This window comes from Phyllobates terribilis, unplaced genomic scaffold (assembly GCF_046119375.1).
Source record: "Phyllobates terribilis strain yellow unplaced genomic scaffold, ASM4611937v1 Scaffold_3__8_contigs__length_932513732, whole genome shotgun sequence".
NCBI classification, from domain to species: domain Eukaryota; kingdom Metazoa; phylum Chordata; class Amphibia; order Anura; family Dendrobatidae; genus Phyllobates; species Phyllobates terribilis.
The window spans coordinates 96,677,497-96,703,566 of NW_027362763.1; the positions used below are offsets into that span (position 1 = coordinate 96,677,497).

General features: G+C 45.6%; 1 protein-coding gene across 3 annotated transcripts in view; it reads left to right on the forward strand.

Moving 5' to 3' along the window:
* The window catches only part of KLHL29 (kelch like family member 29), a 1,034,900-nt gene that overhangs the window by 913,216 nt on the left and 95,614 nt on the right, over window positions 1–26,070 (forward strand). For all 3 annotated transcript variants that reach the window (XM_073674052.1, XM_073674053.1, XM_073674055.1), the window contains 2 exons: window positions 21,502–21,700; window positions 23,116–23,298. In XM_073674052.1, coding sequence (XP_073530153.1) covers window positions 21,502–21,700; window positions 23,116–23,298 — 382 coding nt within the window. The remainder of the gene's footprint in view (window positions 1–21,501; window positions 21,701–23,115; window positions 23,299–26,070) is intronic.

Consider the following 26,070-nt stretch of genomic DNA (forward strand, 5'->3'; position numbering starts at 1 on the left):
CAGGGGCAGATTTTCCTGTGAGAGCGTCAGATAGGGCTCATCCTGCAGTAGAAGCAGACCTATGATCTGACTAGGCAGCAGAGGCGCATGAAGTGGGTGTTCCTGACGTGTGTGGAAACCGAGACAGTAGATAGCAAGATCCAGAGTAGAGAAGAGGAGAAGTGATAGAAAAACAAAATGATGCACTAGAGACGGGTCCTGGGACAGGACACCTAGCAGTACGGCCCCAAGCATGCAATTCAGAGAGGTAACAGGCCAGGACGGAACAGGGAACATGCGATGAAGAGAGTGTCCCGAGCAGGAGTTCCAATGCGTCAAGCAAGCTGAGAAGCTAAGTAACGGCCATAGTGGAAAACTAGATCCCCCATGGGAAAGGAGGATGCGGTACCGCGGGTAGAGGATAGGACTCTCACTTTCTGGACTGTAGTACTGTACTGGGTTGTGGTGAAGGCTGAGGAACTTGTGGGCAGAAACAAGTCTGGAAGATGTAGGGAGACCATGTGAGAAAATGCTCCATGTTGTAAAGGAAACGTTCGTGAAGTTATGCACCCGCTATCTGTTGTACATAATTCCCACCAAGTTGATGTTCAGTAAAAGACAGTTTATTGTTGGCTGGTGGTCTCCCTCATTGAACGTTACACCATCTGGTCCTGGCCAGCCTAAGTCACCGGCATCATGCAGCCTGCAAGGGTGTAGTCAAAACCCACACACCCCGCCAGGGCCCCCACCTTCATGTAGCGTGCCGGGGCGTGGAAGACAGGTACCGTCCCTGCGTCACGTTGTAGGAACAAGAGAAAAAAAATCGCTGGATTCAGAAGAACAACGGCGACATTTACACTGGGTAATTACATTTTACTACGGGTCATCTATTCCAAAATAACCCCTTACGGTCTCTACAGCCAAAGCTGCGCCCAGTCAAACATTTCACCAGTGGCAGAGGAGATGTTACCATTTTTTACGATATCTTCATGAAGCACCCCTTTAATTTCTAGGACATCCAGGCCTCAGTATTATAATACGGTCTATACGTCGAGGTTCACACTTCATTATCGTCCTCTTCATGGTTCAGTTTAATCCGCTCGTCCTGTAAATGGCACCTGATGTACACTCCGGGAATATTAATCACAATGAGCATTTCATGTGTTCTCCAGCTTCAGCATGAGAACTTCTGAGGCTCTTCTCCACATCTCATTTCCATTTTGCAATCTTTCTCCTTCTTATTTCCTAGTATTTTAAGACCATTGATTCTTTTGTAAATGTCTAAGCAACAATTGCTCTCTTCACGTTGCTCTCTTCACGTTGCTCTCTTCACGTTGCTCCTTAGTGCAGGGTGACAATCGCTCTGTGTCTCCGTACAAGCTGACGGGGTCTGATCTCGTGGTGATTGCATCAAACTGTGTCTGGAAAAGCAAAGACGGACTGAATAATTCGTTTTCCAACAATGGAATGACTGCTAACGCTTTCCTTCCCAATACATTTGATAATTAGTACATAATTAGGTGCTGATTAATTTTCTAATATATCTTTAGTGCCTGATTCAGACTTTCGTGATTTTTCACGGTCCGAGTTTCACGATTTTTTGGTCAGTTTTTACCATCAGTATTTCTTCTGTGATTTTCACATATGAAAAAAATAAATTACAAAGTTTTTCCTATATATAACATGGACAGCACACGGACTGTACACAGATGCCATCGGGGGGCTGACCTTCACGGACCCATAGATCTGTATGGGTAAATTTGATCCATGACTCTTGTCAAAAATGGACAGGTCTCCAGGATTTTTTGCAGACACATGGTCCGCACAATATACGAACATGTGAACGGCACCGTAGACTTTAATGGATACATGTTCTATCTGTGAAAATCGCTGAAAAATTGGTATTTTTTTGTTACTGATGTCCAGATCTCCTGGCCACTGATACGACACCGGCCTGCACATCAGCACTTCCCATTGAAATTTATGATGAAAAAGTATGGATGAGTAGATAGCATCCTGAAAATGGCCGCTGATTGAGGTTCATTGGATAGCTCCCCATCTGTCTGCACTTCCCATTGAAACCAGTTGCACCTGTTCTAGTTTCCTGGTTCTCTAGCTCAGAAAAAATGCCAGTGAGAGCAAAGCCATGCTGCTCCCATTCTCAAAATACATGCTGAAGAGCGGTCATCCGACACAACCCTGACCGTTGGCGCTGCCATTTAAATCCATTGTGCCTGCGCCACTTTTTTGATGGGCAAGAGCAAAAAAAGTGCAGATTTGTAGATAGAATCGCCGCTGCCAAAGGGCATGGGATGGGTCCCTGCTGATTAGCACCAACCATTGAATCACACTGCTCCTGTGCTAGTTTCATGGTGCGCAAGGCGAGAAAAAGTCTAGATGTATATTTACTCTTTTCCCATCCTGAATTGTTGCACACAAAAATATTCAGCAGAAAAACCTCCTCAAACACAGATTATGTCCTCTGATCTGTAATCAGAGCTCCCGGAACACTCTTTCTTAAAAGGGTTGTCCAGGACTGTTGTTGTTCAAGTCACTCTATATGACTGCAGACTTGTGAATCTTCACAGCATGCACAGTGCGCACTGTCAGGATTTTCCGGTTACGGGCATTCATGTGACCGCAAGTATAAAATTTGCATACTTCTGGCCACATCCCAACTAGACGTGTCCAGCCTCACTCAATACACTTGTTGAGCTGTTGCACACGTCTAGTCGGCAGGTGATTTAATATATGCAAATATTTGCGGTCTCACGTCTGCTCGGTAGCTGAGAATCCTAACAGCGCTCACTTTGCGTGCTGTGAGGATTTACAAGTCTGCCATCCTACAGGGTGACTTGAACTACAACCCCTTTAAAGGTAAGCGGTCATCAGAAAATGGCCTGTTGTTTAAATCAGGTTTTACATGTGCTTTAAAAAAAAAAAAAAAAACATTTTTGACCAGTTTTTTTTATCCATATCACTTTCTTTATTAAAAAAATATATAATATGTAAATTTGCAACACTGGCCTCTGGGGCTTTTTTAGACTCTTCATTCAGGAAGAGCTTTCAGCAGGCTCCTTATCATCAGAGGCAGGATTACAATGGTGCTGATAATCACAATAGGTGATGTCACAGCTGACCTTCACAATGACCTTTACACACGCTCATTAGATGCTTCAATAAGGTCGGACTCTGTTGCTATTAATGTACATGTGCATTTTGAAAACGGTATTAAGAGTCTAAGGAAAGCCCTAGTGGCCGGTGTGAAAATTGCAAGATTTCTATTTTTATTTTTAATAAAAATTTGATATGTAAAAAGAAAAAAAAAGAAAAACCTTTTCATTTTCCGATGATCACTTCCCTTTAAGGAGCTGTGAACGGGTTAACACTTTGCGGCCGTGTAAGTAATTTTGGAACAGAGGAGAGGCAGAGACACTGATTTAATAGCCTGGATTGTATAAGAGATAGTTAGATCTCTTCACTGTTATTAGCTTCCACAATGAGCTACTGTAGAAGCTGAAGAGGAGCCGGCGATATAGAAATATAATTATATTTCCTTACTAATCTAATAAGGGGAGATAGCGGCAACAAGCTTGGTTAATTTCCCAGCTTGGTTTAACAGCGCTCTTGCTGGGAATAAAGGCAAAGGCAGGTATGGCGGGGAAGTATTATAATTGTAATCTTGCTTTGCTAGCCAGCCAGAGATATCTCTCTCCTGCAGATTGAAGGGAGGTAATTCTGTATCTGTGGGAGGAATGGCGGAGAACTATCTCTGGTGTCACACCAGCGGAATATTTCTTCAAGGCAGGAGAGTGCAGTCGATTGAATGGCTCCAGATTAAGTTCTGATGGAGAGAGTGAGGGCTCTTGGAACGGCTCAGACTTTTTACTTTAAAGTTAAAATACACCGATCTTAAAGGAGAATTCATGTCGTTTTGTAAGCAAATACCGAGGTTCTTTACAGTCCTGGGTGGGTATGAGCAATGGCGTGTTTCAGTTTCCGTAAATCAATGTGATTTTGAAAAGTTTTAGAATTATACTTTCTAGTTTTTCAGTACCTCTGCTTGCAGTCATTCAATTAGAAATCTTTAAAGTTTACTCCCAAAGGATAAAGGTGGCGCTAGAGTTCTAGTCCTCTTCCTCTCTGAAGAGACAATTTGCATATTTAATTTCCCAGAGGACCATGCATGGCCAATAAGTCTCTTCACTCTGACATGCCAGGTCTGTCTTGTCAATCTCTACAAGAAGAAACGTTACCGTTTAGACCCCAGTCCAGAGCCTCTCACCTATCCAAATCAGATCTCATACTTTGCGCTAATGAGGGGGCAACACCATGAAACATTGTCCTCAAATTGAGATTCTAGTTTGCCTTTTATCCTAAGTCATATTGCAAGGTTCGTTAAAGAGTTGATATTGACTTTTAGGATTGCTTCTGCCAATTGGTGGCGTTAGAGTTCTTTCCCTCTTCCTCTCTGAAGAGACAATTTGTATATTTAATTTCCCAGAGGACCATGCATGGCCAATAAGTCTCCTCACTCTGACATGCCAGGCCTGTCTTGTCACTCTCTACAAGAAGAAATGTTACCACTTAGACCCCAGTCCAGAGCCTCTCATCTAGCCAAATCATATCCCATACTTTGCACTGATGAGGGGCAACATCCCAAAACACTGTGTCTGCAAATTGATATTCTGGTATTGACTTTTATCCTAAGTCATGTGACAAGACTCGTTAAAGAGTCGATATTGACTTTTAGGATTGCTGCTTCAAATAAGTGGCAAGGGAGTTCTAGTCCTCTTCCTCTCTGAAGAGACTAGTTGCATATTTAATTTCCCGGGGGATATAAAGCTGTCCTAATCAGGTAATGGACTCTCAAGTGTACTGATCGTACATGACACTGCACTGGTAACGGCAAAAATAAATGTTTTATCAGATTTACTATTAAACGATGGCAAGCAGACATATTGAAACAAATGAGAAATTGATATGCAAAATACATTGATCACTTATTTACTGAAAATGGAATACCCCTCGATTACTTACTATCAGTGTTTGATTTAAAGTAATAGACCCTCAATCACACTTTATGATTTAACCAGAGCTGATCGGTGGAGGTCTCGAGTCCCCCCCAAATGAATGAGCATCCACACTTCTGCTTAACTCATAGACATCTCTATCAGTCCCATAGACATAGACCATCTCTCCACTGAAATTGGGAACTCTGGACCCCCAGTTCTTGTGATCCATGGGGGTTCCAGCAGCAACTTATTAGCTACCCTGTGAATTGGTAACACGTTATTTTGGGCCAACCCCATTAATAAGATTTTCGATCATAGAATATACCATAAATGCTGTATCACTGGGTTCAGACACCTGGACACTTTGTCTGTCCCAAGGATGTTCTGTCCTATGGACATACCATAAGGCTGCAGCCACAGGGCCTCTTTGGGCACGACACAGGTTACGCACGCTGAAGATCGCTGTATGCCGCTGCTACATTGCAGTATAATGCAGATATAATTGCAAGGTGCCGCGACAAGCAGGCTGCAATAAATCCAATTGGTTCTGACTTTTTGCGCCTTGCATGTTTGGTCGCTGCACCTCACAGGTCGCAATGCCGCCCCATTAACCCGCAGTGTGCTATGATGTAGCATTCAGCAGTCATTAGCCGTGTGACCTGTGTCACAGTTAAAGTCGTAATCTAGCACTATTCTCAAAATTGATGGGGTACCAGGGGTCTGACCCCAGCCAAAAAACATTAATGGTATACCCTATGCCTTAATGCCTGTTATGGAAATACCAATGTAATAAACATTAGAAAGCCTGTAGGGCAGGACATGGAGACCCTACAGAACTTTATTAGGATTTTTAGGTACTTTGTACGGTGATGTATTTTTTCCTCCACTTGAGACTCCTTTCTAACCACAGTGGAAAACCATTGTGAAGAGCTGCTCTTTATGGCCCCCTAATACTTACTATTTGATGAGATGGGCATTATCACAATTTTGGGTCAACATCTAGACTCGTAGGATACAGCTACAGAGGTGGGTCAAAACCATTTTACTCGACTGCAGGGGCCAGAGGCAAAACTTGAAGTTCCTGGGCCCCGTTACTAAAGCTGTAACAGTGCCCCATCTACCATGTGGCATTTAGAATAAAGATGACTTTTGTGGTGGGGAGGGGGCTACGTCTTTGTCGGTGGTCTATATATAGGATGTAGCTAAGTATAATTGCCATCAGACCCAAATTTGCTAACTTCTTGGATACAATTTGTGATGGTCTCACCATCTGTGATGGTCTCACCGTGTTCTCCAGGTCCGGGTGGGCAGACGGGCCACAGGTGTCAGTGCAGCAGGCGGGTTAGGCTTGCGGGAAACAGGTACTAGAAGCCCTGGTGGCCACATGCAGACAAGACACCAGAAAGCGGATATGGAGCAGGTACTAGAAGCCCTGGTGGCCACAGGCAGACAAGACACCAGAAAGCAGATATGGATCAGGTACTAGAAGCCCTGGAGGCCACAGGCAGACAAGACACCAGAAAGCAGATATGGATCAGGTACTAGAAGCCCTGGAGGCCACAGGCAGACAAGACACCAGAAAGCAGATATGGATCAGATACTAGAAGCCCTGGAGGCCACAGGCAGACAAAACACCAGAAAGCAGGTCTGAAGCAGGTACTAGAAGCACTGGAGACCACAGGCAGACAGGACAGAGGAAAACTAAGTCTTAATACCATGACACATGTGTTTGTCTTGGTGGGGCTTATATAGGCCTAGGCAGATAATCACATAAATGCCACTTGCAAAACCTGGCATGGAGCACAGCAGAGAGCAGAGGCCATAGGAGAAGGGGATGTAGCCCTGCCGAGCTGGGTCAGATGTATAACACAATCCGAGCAAATTTAGCCAAAAGCCTAGAAGTGGGCTGTGGATTCAGTTTAAGTCTGTACCTTGGGGGTTAGGCCCATTCCTGGGTCGGGCGGGGGTGGGACTTTAATGTTCATATTTTCCCAACAGAAATGTTGGTAAATATGAGCCGGGCAGGGGGGTTGTAGGGCATGTAATAATTGACAAGCCGCTCTGACATGGCCAGTAGTCAACTGATTTTAGCCCCGAGTGAAGTAAAGGTTTGGAATCAACCATCATTTGCTGCTGTCTGAAAAAGACCAATCGTGCTGGTTGTTATATTCGACATGACGGCCATTTTGCTACTTTCTTTTTTTCTTTCCAGCAGCGTGTTGTATTAAAAGGTCAGCTTGACATGCAGATATAGCTTCTCTTTTAAGAAACACTTAAACAGCAAGACAACTTTTGCCCTGAAGGTGTTTAAATGTGTGGAAGGAAAATGATCACATTTGCAGCGTATGGTGTGAATATCTCATCAAGAACGAGCTGCTCTTTTCGGTTTAGGACGGATATTCAGAGCTTGTTTGATTAACCATCTCTGCCCCTCCGGCTTACCCATTCATGTTTCATCTCCAGATTATGGGAATGATCCTTGACAGGAGCTGACTAGATGATCAAAACCCTGCGAAAAAAGTCAAATTCTCTATTTTTTTTATATAGATTCTTTGAATTAAAAAAACAAACACCCACCCAAATGTTGGCCCTATTTGTAATAAACATTGTTAGATTTTTTGTTCCTCTTTTCTTTTTTTTTTTTAGCATGTAGTATACTTTAAGGTGTACTGGTGTACCTTCTAACTTTCCCATTGGTCTGGGGATTTAGTCTTAAACTAAAAGGGTATGCAGATGGTCTCAGATAGCGTGCTTCTTTGTGGGTGTTCCCGAAAGCATCCCTCAGGGGTGGAGCATGAAATGCCATGCAGATGAGGAGTTAGATATTCGATAATATGTGTAACATCCCTGGCGGCGTGCTGGCATGGCTTACCATCTCCCACCATGCAAGACCGCCAACTTACCTACCAGTCAGGCTGTGCACTATACTCCTCTACCTGCTGTGTGCATGTCTTTTGTCTGCTGGCTTAGGGCGTCGGCGCTGGTACTTCCTGATTCTTATAGTTACAGTGTGCGCAGTCCTAATGCGTCCCCAGCTTATTGCTGTGAGTCACTGGATACTTAAACCTCCTCCACCCAGTGGGATGCCTGAGCAACACTTTCTTACAGTGTGTTCTGTGCAACTGTTAGTTTCCGCTACCCTGGGGGCTGAGTACCCAGGCCCGTTACCTGTATCTGTGACTTCTAGTTTATTTCCCCCACCCTGGGGGCTGAATTCCCAGGCTCGTTCCTGTATCTCGTTCCTGTGTCAGTTCTTGTCTAAACTGTGTCCTAGCCCTTTACCTGTTTGTCTCTATGTCTGATCCTTCCCTTTTCCTGCAGTGTCTCAACCAGTACCTAACTCCTACCCGTTGTCTCTGTACTTCTGGTTGTGAGTTTTGTGTCCACTCGCTACTTCTTAGCAAGTACCTTGTGTGTATCTGGTTCTGCTTGTCCCGTTTCCCTGCCTCCGTATCTACCTCCTGTGTTCTAGTTATCTTCCTGTGTTTCCCTGTCCCTGTCTGTTCCATGTGAACAGAGCCCTGTCAGCACCTGCGGCTCTGCCCCGCTTGCCCTCCGCACTTGCGGGTCTGCTCTGCTCGCTTGCCCTCCGCACCTGCGGCTCTGCTCTGCTCTACTCCGCTTGCTCTCCACACCTGCGGCTCTGTTCCTGTATCCCAGTCTGTACTGGTCCTTATCCAGCCTGTTTACCTACCTGCCAGTACCCACCTGTCTGCATACCATCCGTGCCTGCCAGTACCTGCCTGTCTGCATACCAGCCAAACCTGCCTGTTCCTGTATTCCCCGGTGTGGGTCAACAGCTGTGACCGGGGTCTGACCTGGAGTAGCACCTGGGCCACCACCCACGTCCCCCTTGGACCACGGAATCGATTAAGCCGCGTGCGTTCATGGTCGGATCTGGCGAGGTCCCTAGTCACGCCCCTCCAGGCACTCCTCAGTTCGTGGCCCAGTGGGACCACTAACCACGCTCACGCCAAACAGTCCGGGCGTGAGCGTAACAATATTCTCCAGAGCTGTATTCATATTTCTTCCTTCTGATTCTAGAGCTGAGTCAACCAGTTCAATGGGCATTCTCAAGTTTGGAGGTTATCCTCTATCCACCTTCATTGGGAATCCTAATGGTGGGACTCCCACCATTCTCAAGAGCTGGGGCTCTGAAGAGGAGTATTCTCAAGTTTGGGAGTTATCCCACTTCCTCAGCTGCACTAACAGGAGCTCTATGGAACGCTCGCTCCGTCTGCAACAAATTTTCCTACATCCACAACCTTTTCATTACTAACAAACTTTCCTTCCTCGCCATCACCGAAACCTGGCTCACCCCCTCTGACACAGCCTCCCCAGCTGCACTTTCATATGGCGGATTCCACCTTTCCCACACCCCCCGCCCCAGCGGCAAACATGGTGGAGGCGTAAGTTTTCTCCTGTCAGATACCTGTGCTTTCACGCAAATCCCACCACCACCCTCCGTTACACTCCCCTCTTTTGAGGTGCACTGTGTGCGCATCTATTCCCCCTCTGACCTCCAACTGGCCATCATTTACCGACCCCCAGGGCTAGCCACCACTTTTTTAGACCACTTCACCACCTGGCTGCTTCACTTCCTTTCCGCTGACATCCCCACTATCATAATGGGTGACTTCAGCATCCCCCTTGACACTTCCCACTCGTCTGTCTCAAAGTTCCTATCCCTCACTTCCTCTTTCGGCCTTGCTCAATGGTCTTCTGCATCTACTCATAAAGATGGCCACACACTGGACCTCATCTTCACCCGACTCTGTTCCCTATCTAACCTCTCTAACTCACCTCTCACTCTCTCTGACCATAACCTCCTCACATTCTCTACCCTCTCCTCTCCAGGTGCACAATCCCCACTCCACAAACTTACACACGCTCACAGAAACCTCAAACACCTTGACCTACACTCACTCTCTGAATCCCTCCTCCCTCTTACAGACATAAATTCCTTATACAATGCAGATATTGCTGCTGCTTCATATAACACCACAATAGCTGCAGCTCTCGACTCGATCGCCCCTCTCACACACACCACACCTCGCACATTCAACAGGCAACCCTGGCACACCAAACTTACTAAAGAACAGCGACAGGCCTCCAGGGTTGCGGAGCGGAGATGGAAAAGGTCTCACTCCATCGAGCACTTCATCGCATTCAAACAATCCCTCACCATTTTCAAGTCCACACTCACTGCATCAAAACAAACATACTTCTCATCTCTCATATCTTCCCTGTCCCACAACCCTAAACAGCTATTTAACACTTTCAATTCTCTCCTTCGTCCCCCTGCGCCTCCTCCCACTTCTCTCATCTCAGCCAACGACTTTGCCTCATTCTTCAAGCAGAAGATTGACACCATCAGACAAAGCTTTTGCCTTAAGTCCACACAACCCCTCCTCATATCTACTCAACCTTCCTCCTCCAAACCCCACTTCTCCACCATTACAGAAGGTAAAGTCTCCTCTTTACTCTCCAAATCACACCTCACCACCTGCGAACTTGACCCAATCCCATCCCACCTCATCCCTAACCTTACCACAGTCTTCATCCCAACCCTAACCCACCTCTTCAACATGTCACTAACAACAGGTGTCTTCCCCTCATGTTTCAAACATGCCTCAATCACACCCATCCTCAAAAAGCCCTCCCTTGACCCATCCTCTCTGACTAGCTACCACCCCATATCACTTCTCCCCTATGCCTCAAAACTACTAGAACAACATGTCCACCTTGAACTGTCCTCCCACCTCTCCTCCTTCTCCCCCTTCGACCGCCTACAATCTGGCTTCCGACCGCATCACTCGACTGAAACTGCCCTGACCAAAGTCACCAACGACCTACTAACCGCGAAATCCAAGCGACACTACTCCATCCTCCTTCTGGACCTGTCATCTGCCTTCGACACAGTCAACCATTCCCTCTTACTACAGATTCTCTCACCTCTTGGCATCACGGACTTGGCCCTATCTTGGATCTCCTCATACCTAACAGACAGGACATTCAGCGTCTCCCACTTACGCACCACCTCCTCATCTCGCCCCCTATCTGTCGGTGTCCCCCAAGGTTCAGTTCTAGGACCTCTGCTCTTCTCCATCTACACCTTTGGCCTGGGACAGCTCATAGAGTCTCACGGCTTTCAGTATCACCTCTATGCTGATGATACACAGATCTACCTCTCTGGACCCGATATCTCCTCCCTACTAACCAAAATCCCAAAATGTCTGTCCGCCATCTCATCCTTCTTTTTTGCCAGATATCTAAAACTTAACATGGATAAAACAGAGTTCATCATCTTTCCACCCTCTCATTCATATCCCCCATCTGACCTATCCATCAACGTCAGTGGCTGTTCACTCTCCCCAGTCCCACAAGCCCGCTGCCTTGGGGTAACCCTGGACTCTGATCTCTCCTTCAAACCACATATCCAAGCCCTTTCCACTTCCTGCCGACTCCAACTCAAAAATATCTCCCGGATCCGTGCATTCCTCAGCAAAAACTCTGCAAAAACACTAGTGCATGCCCTCATCATCTCCCGCCTTGACTACTGCAACCTCCTGCTCTGTCGCCTCCTTTCCAACACTTTTGGGCCCCTCCAATCTATCCTAAACTCTGCTGCTCGACTAATCCACTTGTCCCCCCGCTATTCCCCGTCCTCTCCCCTCTGTCAATCCCTTCACTGGCTCCCCATTGCCCAGAGACTCAAGTTCAAAACCCTAACCATGGCATACAAAGCCATCCACAACCTGTCTCCCCCGTACATCTGTGATCTAGTCTCCCGATACTTACCTGCACGCAACCTCCGATCCTCACAAGATCTCCTTCTCTACTCCCCTCTTATCTCCTCTTCCCACAATCGCATACAAGATTTCTCCTGCGCATCCCCCCTACTCTGGAACTCTCTACACCAACATATCAGACTCTCACCTACCATGGAAGCCTTCAAAAGAAACCTGAAGACCTACCTCTTCCGACAAGCCTACAACCTGCAGTAACCACCGCCCCTCCACATTACTGCATGACCTCCTCTACCCCCACCTACTGTATCCTCACCCATCCCTTGTAGACTGTGAGCCCTAGCGGGCAGGGTCCTCTCTCCTCCTGTACCAGTCGCTGACTCGTTTTGTTAAGATTATGTAAATGTTTTTGCTATGTATATCCCTATCACATGTAAAGCGCCATGGAATAAATGGCGCTATAATAATAAATAATAATAATAATTCCCTACCTGTGGGATAAGTTGACGATCTATGGGGTTCTGATTGCTGGGACCTCCATGATCCAGTGAACAGGTCCGTGTGAATGGAGCAGTGATCGATCATGCACACTGCCCCTCAATTCATTCTTACAGCTGATCGCTGTGCTTGGCTATCTTCGACGGTCCCATTGAGAAGTGCCATCGACCACTACTCTTTTCCCATGAGCCCATTGTCAGGATCATGGGGGTCCCAGCAATCGAAAGCCCAGAAGTCATGTAGTTATTCCCTATCCCACAGGTAGGGAATACCCCTTTATCTGATCTCTTAGGATGTTGAGGTCTGTGTGCACCTACAGAGATGTTGGCGATCAGTTGTTGCATTAGACCTGTCCGTTTGCCAGATGAGAATATGCTACTTAAGTTTTATGCATTTTTTTCCTTCCGCTTCACTGTTTTTTTTTGGTAGAAATTGGTGAAAAGGCGGATGATAAATTATGTTGTTCCAATATCAGCTGCCATCAGTAGAGGCACAAAAAATCAGATCCGGATGGCTCGGATATATAGATCCCCAACCTAACTTTTGATTTTAAACTACTAGATCAATTTTATGTTTTATTTGGAAATCCACTTTTGCTGTTGGTTGATGTAAGATTATTGAGTCACAGTACATGTTTTACAACCCAGAACTTGAGCCTTGATGTTAAAAATACCAATATTAAAGCCAAGTGATAAAATCATGACATACGAGGCCTACTAATGAACTTGGTCATCCCAAGAGTCGGAAGAGACTCTACATCCGGTGATGGACAGATACTGCGTATGATATTGACATTCTCCTTACTCCTGGCCAAATGTCACTTCCCATACATAACATTTATTAATCAATGACTGTAGGTTGCAATTACTTTTTATAGACGATGGCAGATGTTATTTATATAGCTGACGCTCTCTTTAGTCTTTCTGAAACAGAAGGTCACGGAAATGGAAATTTTCTAAAACCCAGTAGTGATATTCCACTGCTTCAGTGCTGCAGGTTTTCTAGACCTTACAAGACTTACGTGGGTTCACAGGACAATTCCAAAAGTTAAGAAAACCAGCGCCAATGTATAACTTGTGGCAAGTGGTGTAGGATAATTGATGGGAATGGATAGTAGCGACTGATTTCTTTAGGACTTGTTAGAAGAAGGGTGTTCTTGAGTAAGTCATGCAATCTGCAGGAGGTAAACAGGCCATAAGATGAATATCAATCAATCCCACCGATTTTGGCAGGGCCCAACTTCAGGCCGATAACAGATGAAAAACAATCTGGCATGTTGGATGTTAACATCCTCGAGTGTTTGTTCTCATGGTAGATATTCCACCATTAGAGGTGTCTGAAAGTGGCTTATACTCCTCCTTGTTAAAAAATAATCTTCGAAGATGAATAAGTATCTGACTAAGGCCGGTTTCACACATCCAACTTTCATGGTCCGAGTACGGACCATGATATCCAGACTGGCTGTCTTGATATTCCTATGAGGCTGTTGAGTTCGGGGCATGAAACTCATGGTTGGTCCAGACATTGTGGTCTATGAAAGTCGGATGAGTGAAACCATCCTAACCTTATTTGTTATAATGGGGTTTATCAGGTTTTCCTTGGTGGACCTTCATTTTGATGTGGGAAAATAGCGCTCCATGCAGTCTGTCCAAGCACCATTTCTAGATGCATTGTCCTTGTTGGCGCCCATTGCAATCCAGCATTTCAGCTTATGCCCCATCATTCAACACCTCACCCCCTTTTGCTACTCCTATGAAGATCCCCCAACTATTTAGTACTTATTAAATTGCTGTCGTCTGGACGATAGTTCAACCGATCTTTCAGCCGGCTGCCATTTCATCCGGCCCCCCCATATTCAAAAGTGCTTCTTCGGACGAGCACTCCTGTGTTTCCAATGAGAAAGTCATCAGGAGACGTGTCTCTATGAACACAGAACAAAATCGGACCTCTCAGATTCTTAAAGGGGTTGTCTAATCTTAGTGTACAAATCTGCAGTCACTCTATGTGACTGCAGACTTGCAAATCCTTACAGGGCGCACACTCCGTGCTGTGAGGATTCTCCAGTGACGGGAGCGGTGGTCATGTGTCAGTTCATCGATTTCAATCAGGACCACGTAATACCTTTATATCCCCTAAGGGAAAATTAACATGTATCTTTTTGCGTGTTTCCAACACCGATTGCAGCTGATCGATAGATACCCAGCAGAGAGTACATCCTATGATCATTTCAATATCTAACTGTCTAATAACAAATGTAGTAGTGTTTTCTGCAGTCTACTCTATGTTGTAGGCTCCATCAAACTTAGCAAGTCACAGAAGAGAGAGGAAATGCACAAGAATTTAAAAATATCCCAGCAATTTTTCCTTTTTCTCGCTCTTTTCTTCGATACTTTATTGTTTCATATTAGTGAAAACTGAGAAATATATAAAGTGTTGGATGTTTCAGGATCTCAGTCGTGTCTTTACAGTTATGTGGCTGTAAGTTGATTGGAATTGGCTGCAGCAGGAACCTCCCCCCTCTGCAGCAGGAACCTCTCCCCTCTGCAGCAGGAACCTCCCCCCTCTGCAGCAGTAACCTCCCCCCTCTGCAGCAGGAACCTTCCCCTCTCTGCAGCAGGAACCTCCCCACTCTGCAGCAGGAACCTTCCCCCTCTGCAGCAGGAACCTCCCCCCTCTGCAGCAGGAACCTCCCCCCTCTGCAGCAGGAACCTCCCCCCTCAGCAGCAGGAACCTCCCCCCTCTGCAGCAGCAGGAACCTCCCCCCTCTGCAGCAGGAACCTCCCCCCTCTGCAGCAGGAACCTTCCCCCTCTGCAGCAGGAACCTCCCCCCTCTGCAGCAGGAACCTCCCCTCTCTGCAGCAGGAACTGCTCCCCTCTGCTGCAGGAACCTCCCCTCTCTGCAGCAGGAACCTCCCCCCTCTGCAGCAGGAACTTCTCCCCTCTGTAGCAGGAACCTTCCCCCTCTGCAGCAGGAACCTCCCCTCTCTGCAGCAGGAACTTCCCCCTCTGCAGCATTAACTTCTCCCCTCTGCAGCAGGAACCTCCCCCCTCTGTAGCAGGAACCCCCCCCTCTGCAGCAGGAACTTCTCCCCTCTGCAGCAGGAACTTTCCCCCTCTGTAGTAGGAACCTCCCACCTCCGCAGCAGGAACCTCCCATCTGCAGCAGAAACCTCCCCCCTCTGCAGCAGGAACCTCCCCTCTTTGCAGCAGGAACCTCCCCCTCTGCAGCAGGAACTTCTCCCCTCTGCAGCAGGAACCTCCCCCTCTGCAGCAGGAACCTCCCCCTCTGCAGCAGGAACCTCCCCCCTCTGCAGCAGGAACCTTCCCCCTCTGCAGTAGGAACCTCCCACCTCCGCAGCAGGAACCTCCCCTCTCTGCAGCAGGAACCTCCCCCCTCTGCAGCAGGAACCTCCCCTCTTTGCAGCAGGAACTTCCCCCTCTGCAGCAGGAACTTCTCCCCTCTGCAGCAGGAACTTCTCCCCTCTGCAGCAGGAACCTTCCCCCTCTGCAGCAGGAACCTCCCCTCTCTGCAGCAGGAACCTCCCCCCTCTGCAGCAGGAACCTCCCCCCTCTGCAGCAGGAACTTCTCCCCTCTGCAGCCTGAATCTCCCCCTCAGCAGCAGGAACCTTCCCCCTCTGCAGCAGGAACCTCCCCCCTCTGCAGCAGGAACTTCTCACCTCTGCAGCAGGAACCTCCCCCCTCTGCAGCAGGAACCTCCACCCTCTGCAGCAGGAACTTCACACCTCTGCAGCAGGAACCTCCCCCCTCTGCAGAGGGAACTTCTCACCTCTGCAGCAGGAACCCCCCCCCCTCTGCAGCAGGAACCTCCCCCCTCTGCAGCAGGAACTTCTCACCTCTGCAGCAGGAACCTCCCCCCTCTGCAGCAGGAACCTCCCCCCTCTGCAGCAGGAACTTCACACCTCTGCAGCAGGAACCTCCCCCCTCTGCAGCAGGAACTTCTCACCTCTGCTGCAGGAACCTCCCCCCTCTGCAGAAGGAACCTCTCCCCTCTGCAGCAGGAACCTCCCCCCTCTGCAGCAGGAACTTCTCCCCTCTGCAGCAGGAACCTCCCCCTCTGCAGCAGGAACCTCCCCCCCTCTGCAGCAGGAACCTCCCCCCTCTGCAGCAGGAACCTCCCCCCTCTGCAGCAGGAACTTCTCCCCTCTGCAGCCTGAATCTCCCCCCTCAGCAGCAGGAACCTCCCCCCTCTGCAGCAGGAACTTCACACCTCTGCAGCAGGAACCTCCCCCCTCTGCAGCAGGAACTTCACACCTCTGCAGCAGGAACCTCTTCCCTCTGCAGCAGGAACTTCTCACCTCTGCTGCAGGAACCTCCCCCCTCTGCAGAAGGAACCTCTCCCCTCTGCAGCAGGAACCTCCCCCCTCTGCAGCAGGAACTTCTCCCCTCTGCAGCAGGAACCTCCCCCCTCTGCAGCAGGAACCTCCCCCTCTGCAGCAGGAACCTCCCCCCTCTGCGGCAGGAACCTCCCCCCTCTGCAGCAGGAACCTCCCCCCTCTGCAGCAGGAACTTCTCCCCTCTGCAGCCTGAATCTCCCCCCTCAGCAGCAGGAACCTTCCCCCTCTGCAGCAGGAACCTCCCCCCTTTGCAGCAGGAACTTCTCACCTCTGCAGCAGGAACCTCCCCCCTCTGCAGCAGGAACTTCACACCTCTGCAGCAGGAACCTACCCCCTCTGCAGCAGGAACTTCTCACCTTTGCAGCAGGAACCCCCCCCCCCTCTGCAGCAGGAACCCCCCCCCCCCTCTGCAGCAGGAACTTCTCACCTCTGCAGCAGGAACCTCCCCCCTCTGCAGCAGGAACTTCACACCTCTGCAGCAGGAACCTCCCCCCTCTGCAGCAGGAACTTCTCACCTCTGCAGCAGGAACCCCCCCCCCTCTGCAGCAGGAACTTCACACCTCTGTAGCAGGAACCTCCCCCCTCTGCAGCAGGAACTTCTCACCTCTGCTGCAAGAACCTCCCCCCTCTGCAGCAGGAACTTCCCTTCTCTGCTCATTGGCAAAGGTTTCACATAGAAGATGGCACTGATCAGCCAGAATTTAACCCTTCTGGATTGTTTCAGATCCCTGCAGAAAATGAGGGCACCTATATAAGAGAGAGGGCACCTTGTTTATATTATAAGGTACATTAATTTCTAGGTTCAGTGTTCCTTTAAGAGCTGCACATCACTGTGCCTTATATCCCTATTTTCCGTGTTCTTGAATTCCATTCATCTACAAGTGCACTATTTTATGGTTTGCTGTACAGATTTGCATTCAGCGCACAACACGTTACAATGTCTTTGTGACTGGCTGATTTTATTTTTTTTTTCAACTTTCACAATGTAGTGGAATAGACAGCCTCCCTGATCCAAAGGTTATCTGTGTCTCTTTATTACAAAATAAGCCTTAGAGATTGCCATATGCTCCCGAGGGTTATGGAAGTGCATTCTGAATAGAGAGAATATTCTCCTTTTCAAAAAATGCGTCCTTATTATAATGGTTCTGCCTGTGAAATTAGATTAATTTGCATCTTGTTGTAGCTATTATTGTTCAATTGGATACTAAGGGGATTGTGCGGAATAATAAACTGGAGCAGAAAATATATTATAAAAGAAAACTTATTGCAGAAGTTTTGATGCGACTGTTTGTTTATTTGGAATTGAGCTTGTTCATTAATTGGATTGACTTTATAACCTTCTGATTTGACTTCTATGTGGACCACAAAGGCGGCCTAGTCTTCCCTCTGATCATTCTTTCAATAGGCTGATTTATTTGGTCTTAATAGATCGTCCTTCAAATGTAATTGAATCTATCTAGCTAGCTATCTATCTATCTATCGAATCTATCTATCGAATCTATCTATATATCTATCTATCTATCTATATATCTATCTATCTATCAAATCTATCTATCTATCCAACCATCCATTGTAGGGGTACCACTGTTGCTCTCTGCATTCTGGTGCCCTGTGTATCTTCTCTTGAGATGGCCATGCACATGAGATAATTGTTGTCTTCAGACAGCTATCACTCCAAATTCCCCCATCAACATGATCGCTTGGCTTTTCCTCAGCAGAGAGGGAGGTAAAAGCAGCTGCCAGACACCTTTGGCAGTGGCTTATCTCCTCTGAAAACAAACCGATCAGGTACTGAAATTCCAACCACCCAGTCTTTCACTCTTTCGAAATCATCAGTTGGAAGACAGAGATGGGGGCCACCGTACACACCGGTCCTGCTGACATTGACGGGTTTGGCCAACTTCCATCTATTTTGCATGGATGTATTTACGCAGGACAGTAGAAGGAACAAAACAGGACACTGTAGACTATATTTTCTCCTGGGTAGATATTCTTTGGAATCAGGAGATTGGGGAAGCAGCCCTTCTGGCTTTCTGCGGAGATGGTTTCTGCTAAGTTTCAAACCTGGACCTGCTAAATGAAAGAAAGAAACACAAATAGTGAGCCACGGGCTGAACTGTGTATTTGAGAGGATTTTCTCTGCCTAAAACCCTCAATAATATTTTTCTTTATAATGTACTGGTAAATACCGATATATCTCTATATGTCAGCTATTCTGGGGTGATGATCTCTGCTATGTTGTAAATATGGACCGGCTAAATGGAAGGAAGAAACACAAACAGTGAGCCACAGGCTAAACTGTGTCTTTGAGAGGATATTCTCTGCCTAAAAAAAACTCAATAGTAATTTTCTTCATAATGTAATGGTATGTGCAGATACAGTTATATGAAAAAGTTTGGGCACCCCTATTAATCTTAAGCTTAATGTTTTATAAAAATTGGTGTTTTTGCAACAGCTATTTCAGTTTGATATATGTAATAACTGTTGGACACAGTAATATTTCTGCCTTGAAATGAGGTTTATTGTACTAACAGAAAATGTGCAGTCTGCATTCAAACAAAATTTGACAGGTGCATAAGTATGGGCACCCTTATCATTTTCTTGTTTTAAATACTCCTACCTACTTTTTACTGACTTACTAAAGCACTTTCTTTTTGTTTTGTAACCTCATTGAGCTTTGAACTTCATAGCCAGGTGTATGCAATCATGAGAAAAGCTACTTAAAGTGGCCACTTGCAAGTTGTTCTCCTGTTTGAATCTCCTCTGAAGAGTGGCATCATGGGCTCCTCAAAACAACTGTCAAATGATCTGAAAACAAAGATTATTCAACATAGTTGTTCAGGGGAAGGATACAAAAAGCTGTCTCAGAGATTTAACCTGTCAGTTTCCACTGTGAGTAACATAGTAAGGAAATGGAAGAACAGAGGGACAGTTCTTGTTAAGGCCAGAAGTGGCAGGCCAAGAAAAACATCAGAAAGGCAGAGAAGAAGAATGGTGAGATCAGTCAAGGACAATCCTCAGACCACCTCCAGAGAGCTGCAGCATCAACTTGCTGCAGATGGTGTCACTGTGCATCGGTCAACTATACAACGCACTTTGCACAAGGAGAAGCTGTATGGGAGAGTGATGCGAAAGAAGCCGTTTCTGCAAGCACGCCACAAACAGAGTCGGCTGAGGTATGCAAAAGCACATTTGGAGAAGCCAATTTCTTTTTGGAAGAAGGTCCTGTGGACTGATGAAACCAAGATTGAGTTGTTTGGTCATACAAAAAGGCGTTATGCATGGCGGCAAAAAAACACAGCATTCCAAGAAAAACATTTGCTACCCACAGTAAAATTTGGTGGAGGTTTCATTATGCTTTGGGGCTGTGTGGCCAATGCCGGCACCGGGAATCTTGTTAAAGTTGAGGGATGTATGGATTCCACTCAGTATCAGCAGATTCTTGACAATAATGTTCAAGAATCAGTGATAAAGTTGAAGTTATGCAGGGGATGGATCTTTCAGCAAGACAATGATCCAAAACACCGCTCCAAATCTACTCAGGCATTCATGCAGAGGAACAATTACAATGTTCTGGAATGGCCATCCCAGTCCCCAGACCTGAATATCATTGAACATCTGTGGGATCATTTGAAGAGGGCTGTCCATGCTCGGCGACCATCAAACTTTACTGAACTGGAATTGTTTTGTAAAGAGGAATCGTCAAAAATACCTTCATCCAGGATCCAGGAACTCATTAAAAGCTACAGGAAGCGACTAGAGGCTGTTATTTTTGCAAAAGGAGGATCTACTAAATATTAATGTCACTTTTCTGGTGAGGTGCCCATACTTATGCACCTGTCAAATTTTGTTTGAATGCAGATTGCACATTTTCTGTTAGTACAATAAACCTCATTTCAAGGCAGAAACATTACTGTGTCCAACAGTTATTACATATATCAAACTGAAATCGCTGTTGCAAAAACACCAATTTTTATAAAACATTAAGCTTAAGATTAATAGGGGTGCCCAAACTTTTTCATATAACTGTATATCTCTATATATCAGTACATTATCGTTAGAAAAAAGGTACAAAGCACTGTATATTGTATATCACAATTACCTATTTATCTATCCTTTGTTGGCTCAGTGGTTAGCACTGCAGCCTTGCAGCTCTGGGGTCCTGGGTTCAAATCCCACCAAGGACAACATCTACAAGGAGTTTGTATGTTCTCCCCGTGTTTGCGTGGGTTTCCTCCAGGTTCTCTGGTTTCCTCCCACACTCCAAAGACAAACTGATAGGGAATCTAGATTGTGAGCCCTGATGGGGACAGCGACGATAATGTATGTAAAGTGCTGCGGAATATGTTAGCGCTATATAAAAATAAAGATTATTATATTGTCAATGATGAACAGTGAAGAGTACGATTTTGTCTCATCAGTGGAAACTTGAGTTTATCTTATTGTAAAGGGATTCTAATGCTCTGGAGAACATTGAAATATGTTCCCTTACCTACTATACATTTCGAACTTACTGAAAAAAAATTACATCATGCTTTAAATAGATAAAAAATCCTTGGATGTTAAACAAGAGTCCACCTTTGACCATCAAAATGTCTCTATCTTTCCACCTTCTTTCAGGATCACAGCCCGCACAATCCAGTTGCTATCTTTTTGTGGTTTTTCATTGAACTTTTTGTTAACACTGAATGTATTTGTACTTGTAATATGAATGACACCAGATCCCGTCCTCTTTGAATACATGTTAGTAAACCTGCTGTGCGGTTCCTACATCCCGAGACCATTCAATTCCGAGTCCTTTGTGCCGTAACGGATTCTTTGTTGCAGGACGAAAAGAGGAAAGGAGCTGCTATCTCAGATAAAGTTTGACACTGAGCATGTTTCTTTGGATTCCTCTTTTGCAGCATTCTGCTGAATTGTTGGCCGTCGTCCGTCTTCCCTTCATTCATCCAAGCTATCTGCTCAATGTTGTTGACAATGAGGAGCTGATAAAGTCATCAGAGGCTTGTCGGGATTTAGTCAATGAGGCGAAGAGATATCACATGCTTCCTCACGCCCGGCAAGAGATGCAAACTCCGCGCACAAGGCCAAGACTATCAGCAGGTAATGGACATGGTGGCGCGAAGGAATGTTCTTCATTGTTGGGTTGGATGTACATTGGAGCTTTGAGCTAGGCATTGGAGTAAAGTGAGTTGTATCATATGGGCAACTCAGGAGAAGACAACACAAAGGGTGGACAGAGAGTTTTAGATTCCTGATCATGAAATATGAGGACTTTTTGTATTTTATGCTGGTCTGGTGGGAGGCTGAAGAAGGAAATAAAGAAAGAGTTGACCTGGACCTATGCCTATATTATTTTTTGGTGAGGATGTCAGATGTTTATTGCCTTTATATCTATTTAAGGTCAAAGTAGGGTGGAGAGGGTGAAGTTTTTGATTTCATCATACCTGTCTTCAGCTATTAATTTTTTATTTCTTTATATTCTGGTAATTCTGTTGTCATAATTTCAGATTTCCTTTAACCAGTGTTCTTTAATGGACACCGGTTAAGAAATTATCAAAATGGACAATCCCTTTAAAAAATAAATTTTCCATAATGATGGAACGGTATTCAACAGTCATGTATTAATTTGCCATATTAAATATATGTAGTTGGAATAATGACGAAATTGTAGGATGGTACAGATTAAAAGAGCCATCACTTTTTTTCTATCCGTGCTGTCGGAAGACTGGCTGTTACTCGTCTATTCTAAATTTCCATTTAAATCCATTCCCTTCAGTATATGAGTTTAGAGGTCACTGCTTTCCTGCTGCTGTCATTATTCCTGTGTACATAACTTGCATCCCTGTCCTTTCTAACTGAATGACAACAATGGTCAGGTTACTTCTGCTAACACAAGCAGCACCCTCCTCTCCTGCTGCTGCTATTGTTCCCATGGCTTGATTATAAACACAATGATCAAATGATACCTATTGTATGACATTGTCCCTTTTATATGCACCTTTTTCTTCAATAACTTAATCACAGAAATGGACAGGTCACTTTCTCCTAAAAATCAACATCATTTTCTGCTTATGCTATCATTTACAGAATTTAGTCCATGCCTGTCTCATGACATTGTCATCTCCACCTCCACCTTTCCCTTCAAAATCAGCACACTCCTCTCCTCCTGCTATAATACACATTTTGTGGTAAGTGATAAAGTGTTTTGCCACATGAAGACCTGTCTCCACTAGTATAATCATATCATTGAACAGGTCACTGCCTCCCACAAGATCATCACACTCTTCTTCTCCTGCTATAATACATATCTCTTGGTAAGTTATATTGCTTTCTGTCCTATGAATACTTGTCTCCACTTAGCATAATCATATCATTGGACAAGTCACTGCCTCCCACAAGGTCAGCACACTCTTCTCCTGCTGCTGCTATTATTTAAAAGCTATTTAGAGGTGTAGGACTATCCAATACTGATATGTTTGTACTGTAGATTAATGTGTTTTTCTCTTTTTTTCCAGGAGTGGCTGAAGTGATTGTTCTAGTTGGGGGTCGGCAAATGATAGGAATGAATCAGAGGACGCTGACGGCCGTCACTTGTTTGAACCCACAAATCAATAAATGGTATCCGCTGGCGAGCCTACCTTTCTATGACCGGGAGTTTTTCAGCGTTGTGAGCGCGGGGGACAATATCTATTTGTCAGGTAAGAAGTTTAATTTACATAATAATATTTGTGATTATGAGCAGGGGTGGCAAGACGTGGACCCCAAAGTATCCTAATACCCTAAGGATTATTTTTCACTTTTATAATTCCCAAAAATAGACACTTGTGATCTTGCATAAAAGCCATCCCACCACCACAAGGTGAACCCAGATCGGGACGGTCCTATACTGTCTCTAGTATTAAAACCTTACCATGTGTCAAAAGTGACCTCAATGTGAATAAGGGCAGAGCAGGATCTACATCCATAAAAAGCCCAAAAAAATTAGGTCCCAATATCCAAAATAATAAAATTCCACAAAATGTAGATATTGTATATATGGAGTTGTTTGGCAAAGCTTTGTAGCTGGTGGTAATTTTGTGTAGGGACAAGTTTGCTTGGTTAAAGGGTTAAAATATAATCCTATCTAAATTTACTTTAAATGCGGACGATCAGTCGATCAACCATAAGGAACACGGGTAGAGGCTACACATTTCTACTACTGTGGCCACTTCAGGAGAAATGCGGTATTCCATGGCTCTTATTTAAATAATGGCTAACCGTGTTGTGTCGAGTCCTCCAGAGTGTCACAGGTGTGTCAGAAGTGACAGACAGTCGCCCTGCTGTTGGTTGCAGGAGATCACTACATTTGGCATTACAGACATCTTATTAGAGGTTGTCTCCAGGACCCAGCGGCTACCTCCCTCTGGCTAATTAACTCCCTGGCCTGGATGTATAAATACCTGGTGTGTTCTAGAGGGAGGTGTCGGCGATATTCATTACTACTTGTGAAGGCTTTAGCAAGAGCAGTACTTTGTCCTCTCTGGAGCTTGAGAATGTGTGCACATTTGTCTGGAGTCGTCTAAAGCTAAGCAATTTTCCCCTGTTTGTCTTTCCTTGTTTTCTATAGTGTTTAGTGGAGATTGACTAGTGCTCATCTCCTCCCTTCACTAGCCTGAGCCAAATGCCAGGGAAAGACAGGGCGAGGCACAATCGCGTGCGGTGATTGGTGAAGAGCCAATAGAGGGACGTTAGGGGAGAGAGGGTGACACTAGATCTACCTAGGAGGTCTCAACCCCCCCCCTCCCTTCCCTAGAGTCTGGGCTCCCTTTCCCTCTTCCCTTTGTGTTGCACTAAGTCTTTCCCACACCTTGCGTGACACAGAGATGCTCTTTGCAGCTTTCTGTTATAACTAATAAAGGTATATCTTGAATAGAGACCCCCACCTCACCTCTATGATGTCCATGTACATTCGTAAGACATATGAGCTTTGGGAATGACATACTTCATCCAGAATGAGACATTACATTTTATCTCCATTTCTTGCAACCTCCCAAGGAGCTCCATCAGCAAAGTCATTAATATGTTATGTATTCTATATCATTGATGTTATGGGTATTGCGATCCCTATCACATAGGGGGTCTTCTTGTAAAAGTTTTATGTTTATGTGCTCGATAAAAGTCTTATTATGTTATTGCCTTCATCAGAGTGTCTGCACTCGTGTGAGACGAGCCCTTGATGAAGAAGCTTTTAAGTCTTTATTTTCTCATGTCGGTCAGTAGGGACCACAGTGCAGATGGTATTAAACTGATCCTAGTTTTAAATCTGTATTGAAGCAAAGGATAAAGTCATTACATTGCATTATTTATCCTTCCATACACATTCCCCTGCCTATTGGTCAACCGGTTGGTGTATAGACCAGCCAAGCAAGAACATACACTTTGAGGAGGATAAGCCTAAGACTTGTTTGGGACGCGTGTGTGTTTTTTGTTTTTTCTATTTTGTGTCTATTTGTCTCCAGGCTAATTAAATTTCTATTGCTCTAGCTTCTTAATGAGGATCTGCCCACACCAATACTATGTATTAGAGGCAGCTCAGACAGCGAGGAAGCACTTGTAAAAATAAGAAATGCTAATCAGCTCCGCAGGATCCAACGCTAGCTCGAGGAAGCTTTAGGCAGGCTTATTCTCACCGGCATTGAGTCGGAGGCATCCATGACTTGCTCCAGGCTGGCTGCACTCGGGGATCTCGCTTCACTTTCCGTATAAGTACATTTTCCTAAGTACTCTATTCTTACATCATGTTACTTCTGAGTAACCCTTCCCTATCCACTGCATGGAAAAGATGTGATCAAACAAAGTTGTATTGTCCTATGTGTTATGAATGACATACCAGTTTATCGGATGTCAATAAGGATCTATGGCAGCTCTTGTGAGCAGTGGCGTAACTAGAATCTGATCGGCCCAATGCAAAACTTGGACCTGTGCCCCGATATGCTCGTCAGATGTATGGGCCCTTGTAGAGTTCCAGATCTTGTAATGACATACGTGTTCAATCCTTGCCCCTTCCTGTAATAATGTCCCCCATCCTGTGCCCCTTACCTGTAATAATATCCCCCATCCTGGGCCCCTTTCCTGTAATAATGTCCTCCATCCTGGCCCCTTCCTGTAATAATGTCCTCCATCCTGGCCCCTTCCAGTAATAATTTCCTCCATCCTGGCCTCTTCCTGTAATAATGTCCTCCATCCTGGCCCCTTCCTGTAATAATTTCCTCCATCCTGGCCCCTACCTGTAATAATGTCCCCCATCTTGGACCACTTTCTGGTATAAAGTCGTAAATTCTGGGCCCCTTTCAGTAATGTATGTCTCCCATCCTGGTATAATGTGTCCCATCCAAGGCTTCTTCCATTAATAATGTCCCTGTTCTGCGGCTCTTCTCCAACAAATGTAAAAAAAATAAAATAAACGATTCTACTCATCTTCCCCCGCTACC